General features: G+C 57.8%; 1 protein-coding gene across 1 annotated transcript in view; it reads left to right on the top strand.

Annotated features, from left to right (window-relative positions):
* The first annotated feature begins 2,385 nt into the window (after positions 1–2,385).
* Positions 2,386–7,466, top strand: part of LOC141332859 (myosin-IIIa-like) — a 47,913-nt gene continuing 42,832 nt past the window's right edge. The window contains exon 1 of the mRNA XM_073837820.1: positions 2,386–2,761. Coding sequence (XP_073693921.1) covers positions 2,386–2,761 — 376 coding nt within the window. The remainder of the gene's footprint in view (positions 2,762–7,466) is intronic.

Genomic DNA, 7,466 nt, shown 5'->3' with positions numbered 1-7,466 from the left:
CTGCCTCACGTGCCTGGGCTTTGAGCACGCTCAGGCAGCGTTCACGGATGGATCATGCCTGCATTGTGAGTGCATGTCCATGGCCACGCTGAAGTCCCGCCGCTCGTTCGCAAGCCGGCTCCCCCCGCCTTCCTCCCGCGGCCGGTCGTTAAGCCGTCAATGTTTTTCGGCCACCGCAGGGAGGCCCGGGGGGGACATCCAGGTCACAGTAGAGAACGTTCCGCCGGCCCGAAAAGCCCTGCGGTCTTCTCTATCTCAGCGTGGCCCCGTCGAGCTCCCGCAGCAGTATGCTTCCCCGCCCGCCGGGCTGAGCGTTTCCTTCGGGGCTCCTGCGGAGGACGAGATGTCTATCACTGCATCAGAGGGAGAGTCAGATGGTGAGGCCTCCGCCCCTTTGGCGCAGCGCCCCTCCGCGGTCGCTGTCCCTTCGGAGGCGGACGCCGAACTGTCGGCTATGCTCCTCCGTGCAGCCAGGGGGATAGGCTTGGAGGTCCCTAGCGAGCCTCCGGCCGATCCCTCTAGGCTGGATGACTGGTTCCTGGGGAGGGCACCGGCGGCACCGCCGCGCTCTCCCCCGGTCCCTTTCTTTCCGGAGGTGCATGAGGAGCTGTCGAAATCGTGGCGCGCTCCGTATTCGTTTAGAGCGCACTCCAGCTCCTCTCCCCTCGCCACTCTCGATGGCGGGGCAGCCAAGGGGTACGTGGCGATCCCTCAGGTTGAGCGCGCCGTGGCAGTACATCTTTGCCCCCGCGGTGCTGCCACCTGGCGGGGTCGTCCGTGTCTCCCTTCCCGAGCCTGTAGGGCCTCCTCCGGTCTTACGGAGCAGGTCTTCCACGCTGCCGGGCAGGCTGCCACCGCCCTGCATGCCATGGCGACACTCCAGGTGTACCAGGCGCAGGCTCTCAAACACCTGCACGAGAGTGGTCCTGACCAAGGGACATTCGAGGAACTCCACGCCACCACCGACTTCGCCCTCCGGGCCACGAAGGTCACGGCGCGTTCCCTTGGTCAGGTGATGTCCACCTGTGTGGTCCAGGAACGGCACCTATGGCTGACCCTGGCTCAGATGGCAGAGGCCGACAAAGTACGCTTTCTCGACTCTCCTGTCTCCCAGGGTGGCCTGTTCGGCGACACCGTGGAGGACTTTGCCCAGCAGTTCTCCACGGTCCAGAAGCAGATGGAGGCCATAAAACATATCTTGCCCCGCCGCGAAGCAAGGACTCCCTTTCCGCCGCCTGGGCCTCCGCCTCCGCCTGCCCGTCGCCGAGGGCGTCCTCCCGCGGCCCCTAAACCAGCACAAGTTCCGTCCCCCGCTGAGATCCATGAAGCGAGACTCGCGGCCCGACGTCGAGCTGGCCGTGGGAGAGGGACGCCGCCCGCTCCTCAGGGTCCTGCGAAGAACACCCGCAGGCGAGCTACGAAGCGTCCCTGAGACGGGCACCCCGGAAGGTGAAGAAATCTGCTCTTTCAGGGGCGAGGACATCTCCGCTCCCAACTCCGGTGGAGGGCCGGGGGTTGCTGTGCACCCATATAACATCGCCGCCGGCCTACGGGTCCCTAGCGAGCCTCCGGCCGATCCCTCTAGGCTGGATGACTGGTTCCTGGGGAGGGCACCGGCGGCACCGCCGCGCTCTCCCCCGGTCCCTTTCTTTCCGGAGGTGCATGAGGAGCTGTCGAAATCGTGGCGCGCTCCGTATTCGTTTAGAGCGCACTCCAGCTCCTCTCCCCTCGCCACTCTCGATGGCGGGGCAGCCAAGGGGTACGTGGCGATCCCTCAGGTTGAGCGCGCCGTGGCAGTACATCTTTGCCCCCGCGGTGCTGCCACCTGGCGGGGTCGTCCGTGTCTCCCTTCCCGAGCCTGTAGGGCCTCCTCCGGTCTTACGGAGCAGGTCTTCCACGCTGCCGGGCAGGCTGCCACCGCCCTGCATGCCATGGCGACACTCCAGGTGTACCAGGCGCAGGCTCTCAAACACCTGCACGAGAGTGGTCCTGACCAAGGGACATTCGAGGAACTCCACGCCACCACCGACTTCGCCCTCCGGGCCACGAAGGTCACGGCGCGTTCCCTTGGTCAGGTGATGTCCACCTGTGTGGTCCAGGAACGGCACCTATGGCTGACCCTGGCTCAGATGGCAGAGGCCGACAAAGTACGCTTTCTCGACTCTCCTGTCTCCCAGGGTGGCCTGTTCGGCGACACCGTGGAGGACTTTGCCCAGCAGTTCTCCACGGTCCAGAAGCAGATGGAGGCCATAAAACATATCTTGCCCCGCCGCGAAGCAAGGACTCCCTTTCCGCCGCCTGGGCCTCCGCCTCCGCCTGCCCGTCGCCGAGGGCGTCCTCCCGCGGCCCCTAAACCAGCACAAGTTCCGTCCCCCGCTGAGATCCATGAAGCGAGACTCGCGGCCCGACGTCGAGCTGGCCGTGGGAGAGGGACGCCGCCCGCTCCTCAGGGTCCTGCGAAGAACACCCGCAGGCGAGCTACGAAGCGTCCCTGAGACGGGCACCCCGGAAGGTGAAGAAATCTGCTCTTTCAGGGGCGAGGACATCTCCGCTCCCAACTCCGGTGGAGGGCCGGGGGTTGCTGTGCACCCATATAACATCGCCGCCGGCCTACGGGTCGGCGGTACCCACAAAGTCACAAAAAGAGCTGAATTTCTCACCTCCGGGGCTCTGGCCCCGGGTTTTCTTCCTGAGCAGTGTTTCCACTCCTCGGAACCAGACCCGGAGCTGGATATCGCCAGCGCGGGAACCAGGGAAGAAGGTAAGCGTTGCTTCATGCAGCCAGACTTTTCTCCAGGACGTTCATCCTTCTGGGATCAGTCCCCTTCCCCTTCCCCCCCCCAGGCTGCCCCACCGTGGTCACGTCGGTCAACGTTCCCTTGATACCCCTGTCGACTCGGCTGGGGACCTGGCTTCAGCTTCCCAGCCCCTCGCAGTGGTTGATACGGACGGTATGTCTCGGCTATGCGATACAACTCGCCAGGCGTCCCCCCAGGTACAGAGGCGTACTCCATACTACTGTCCAATCAGACACACATGCCGCTGTCCTGCGTGCGGAGGTTGCAGTCCTACTGGCGAAGGACGCAATCGAGCCTATCCCTCCAGCCGAGATGAAGTCAGGGTTCTACAGTCCCTACTTCATCGTGCCCAAAAAGAGCGGTGGGTTAAGACCCATCCTGGATCTCAGAGCACTGAATCGGTCCCTTCTCAGGCTGCCGTTCAAGATGCTCACCACGAGGCGCATGCTCACATGCATCCGCCCCCAGGATTGGTTTGCAGCCATCGACCTGAAGGACGCGTACTTTCATGTCTCGATTCTTCCTCGACACAGGCCCTTCCTACGGTTTGCTTTCGAGGGTCGAGCGTATCAGTACAAGGTTCTCCCGTTCGGCCTGTCCCTCTCTCCCCGCGTCTTCACGAAAGTCGCGGAGGCAGCCCTGTCCCCTCTTTGGCAGGCAGGCTTTCGCATCCTCAACTATCTCGATGACTGGCTTCTCATAGCTCACTCGCGGGATCTGTTGTGCGAACAGAGGGACTTGGTGCTCCAGCACCTCAGCCGTCTGGGCCTTCAGGTCAACCGAGAAAAGAGCAAACTCTCCCCAGTGCAGAGGATCTCTTTTCTCGGTGTGGAGCTGGACTCGGTCGAAATGACAGCCCGCCTTACCAACGAGCGCGCGTCATCAGTGCTGAAGTGTCTGGAGAAAATCAGGCACAAAACAGCGGTTCCTCTCAAAACATTTCAGAGGCTCCTGGGGCATATGGCAGCTGCAGCCGCGGTCACGCCGCTGGGCTTGCTTCATATGAGACCGCTTCAGCGCTGGTTACACGACCGAGTCCCGAGATGGGCATGGCACCGTGGCACACTCCGGATTGGCGTTTCCCCGCAGTGTCGCCGCCTATTCAGCCCGTGGTCCGACCCTGCTTTCCTACGTGCGGGAGTGCCCCTAGGACAGGTGTCCAGGCATACCGTGGTCTACACGGATGCCTCCACCACGGGTTGGGGTGCTGTATGCAACGGGCAAGCAGTATCGGGCTCCTGGACAGGACCTCGACTGCAGTGGCATATCAATTGCCTCGAGTTGCTGGCGGTGTTTCTGGCCCTTCGCCGCTTCCGACCGGTGCTGCGTCAGAAACACGTGCTTGTTCGTACCGACAACACTGCGACCGTAGCGTACATCAACCGGCAGGGTGGTCTACGCTCCCGACACATGTCACAACTCGCCTGCCATCTGCTCCTCTGGAGTCAAACGTGGCTGGAATCGCTACGTGCCATTCACATACCAGGGGAACTCAACCGTGCAGCCGACCAGCTCTCACGGCAGTCCACCCACCCTGGAGAATGGTGGCTCCACCCCGAGACAGTCCAGCTGATTTGGAGCCATTTCGGGGAGGCCCAGATAGATCTGTTTGCCTCCCCCGAATCTTCCCACTGCCAGTTGTTCTTTTCCCTCACCGAGGCACCCCTCGGCAGGGATGCACTGACACACAGCTGGCCTCCGGGGCCCAAGTACGCCTTTCCCCCAGTGAGCCTCCTTGCACAGACCCTGTGCAAGATCAGGGAGGACGAGGAGCAGGTACTGCTGGTTGCGCCACATTGGCCCACCCGGACCTGGTTCCCAGAACTCATTTCCCTCGCGGCAGCCCCTCCCTGGAAAATTCCCTTGAGGAAGGACCTTCTTTCTCAGGGGATGGGCACAATTTGGCACCCGCGTCCCGATCTATGGAACCTGCACGTCTGGCTCCTGGACGGGACGCGTCAGACCTCACTGGCCTCTCACAGGCCGTGATTCATACTATCACTCAGTCCAGGGCTCCCTCTACAAGGCAGGCTTATGCACTGAAGTGGGGTCTGTTCGTCGACTGGTGTTCCTCCCGAGCAGAGGACCCCCAGAGATGCACGATTGCAGTTGTGCTTTCCTTCCTGCAAGAGAAGTTGGAGCGCAGGCTGTCCCCTTCGACTCTCAAAGTGTATGTTGCGGCCATCGCAGCGTATCACGATGCAGTGGATGGAACATCCTTAGGTAAGCACCCACTGGTCGTGAGGTTCCTTAGGGGTGCCAGGAGGCTTAATCCTCCCAGACCGCACCCCGTACCCTCTTGGGACCTCTCCGTCGCCCTACGAGGCCTACGGGACGACCCATTCGAGCCACTCGCCTCAGTTGAGCTGAAATATCTGTCACTTAAGACAGCGCTCCTGACGGCGTTGGCCTCCATCAAGAGGGTAGGGGACCTACAAGCCTTCTCTGTCGACGAAACGTGCCTAGAGTTCGGGCCCGGCGATTCTCACGTTATCCTGAGACCCCGGCCCAGTTATGTCCCAAGGTTCCCACCACGCCTTTCCGCGATCAGGTGGTGAACCTGCAAGCTCTGCCCTTGGAGGAGGCGGATCCAACCGCTGCGCTACTGTGCCCAGTTCGCGCTCTGCGTACATACGTGGACCGCACTCGGCCCTTTAGACGCAGCCAGCAGCTCTTTGTCTGTTTTGGAGGTCAGCAGAAAGGGAATGCTGTCTCTAAACAGAGGTTGGCCCACTGGGTGGTTGAGGCCATCTCCCTGTCTTATTTATACCAGGGAGAGCCATGCCCCTTAGGTCTTCGAGCCCACTCAACAAGGAGTGTTGCCTCGTCCTATGCGTTGGCTCATGGCGCCTCTCTAACAGACATCTGCAGAGCTGCGGGTTGGGCGACACCTAATACCTTCGCCAGGTTCTATAACCTTCGCGTATAGGCCGTGTCTTCCCGTGTCTTAACATAAGACATCAGGCAAACGGGAGACCGGCTGGTGCCGGCTTGCTGCGCCATTCCTTTGGGATCCGTGCGCCATTTCCCAGCTGTTCCCTCCAAGAAGCGAACCTGGGTCCTCCATGCCCCGCAGTCAGCCTAGTGCGGAGTAGTTTCTGACTGTGCTCCTGCCGGGTCTCCTTCTCCCCGCAAGGTTGTGGCAAACTACCTCAGTATTATTCCCCTCGTGTATCCCTATGCCTATGGATACATCGAATTATTCTCATTTCCACATGTAAAATGTTTCATGTGCTCCGCCCCCCCAACCCTTGCTTCAGTACTACTGGCACCCCTGTGGGGTCCTCTACCTCGGCCCCAGGGCGTTGGGAAGGTTACGTTACAATAGCCGTCTGAAAGGACCTGCCTGCACGTGGCGTTGGCGTAACGCGGCGTCAGGGTCATGGCCTTTTCCATGGGTCTAAGTTCCCAATGTAACGTCGAAGTGATTCGACTGAAGGGGAACGTCTAGGTTACGATGGTAACCCTCGTTCCCTGAAGGAGGGAACGGAGACGTTACATTCCCCTGCCACGACCTGACGTCGCGCTGACGCCGGGCTCTCCCGGCTCTTCAGCAAAAAGCCTGTATGAGTGGTGCACGTCCACTCGCCAATTTGCAATTGGCCTTTTTATATAAGGCTCAGAGATGATCGGTCTCTCAAGCAAGATCCCAATGTAACGTCTCCGTTCCCTCCTTCAGGGAACGAGGGTTACCTTCGTAACCTAGATGGTACTATTTAATATTAAATGTCATTGAAGGAAGATTGAAATGTTTCATCATTGATTTTTCCATTGCAGGAAAAAATATTGTGAGACAGAAGACAGCCCTTTTTTTAAATGTATGAACCTAAAAGTATACCGGAACTAGTGACATGCGCTATTACTGATGAGTATATGTATTTATGTCATGACAAATCTCAGAAAAGTTTAGCATGGTAATAGATATGACAGTGTTAGTGTATTTGGTCTTGGTGGAATAGATCTGCTATGCTACTAGTGCTAAATTGCTGCTGCTGTTGGTTACTGCTGTAGTTGTAGATTAAGTACAGAACTTGCTACTGGCAAAGTATATGACGATACGGTGCTGTGAGTATTTAAGACATACTGCTACTGCAAAAATATCATTAAATAACCCATAGCAGATCTTTACAGGTGAAGCTGGAGACGGTGGAGGGTTTCAGAGGAACTCTGAAAGCGCGCTGCAAAATTCCCAAGTGAATGCTACTAGCATCAGCAAGCTGCAAGCTCATTGGTTGCGTATGCAACATGAACCAATCAGCTTATGCCAGTCGTATAACTCTGTGATATCATCAGTTACGTTAACAACCCGTCTGCCTGTGTCATCTAGAGTTTCATGGCAGAACTAGATATGTAAACTGGGATTCGGCCCCAGTAGGTGAAAAACCAAAACTTAAACTTGGCAACTAAATGAAATAAATACAGTAGGTTGATGTTGAAGAATTAAAATTACTAAGACCAAACAGTAAATGTAATCAAAATAAATTAAAGCCAACATGATCTCATGGCAATTGGGACATATTTTAGGAGGTAGCTAATTCGTATGAATACGTACAACCTCAATCTAAATTTTTGCTAAATTGTACGTATTTTTACGTGTTCCCCAATTCTTATGGTCGTGAATGGGTTGTAAGATATATAGAAATATATAAGAAATAAAAAATAGAAATA

This window comes from Garra rufa, chromosome 4, assembly GCF_049309525.1.
Source record: "Garra rufa chromosome 4, GarRuf1.0, whole genome shotgun sequence".
NCBI lineage: Eukaryota > Metazoa > Chordata > Actinopteri > Cypriniformes > Cyprinidae > Garra > Garra rufa.
This window is presented reverse-complemented; position numbering and strand designations above follow the sequence as displayed.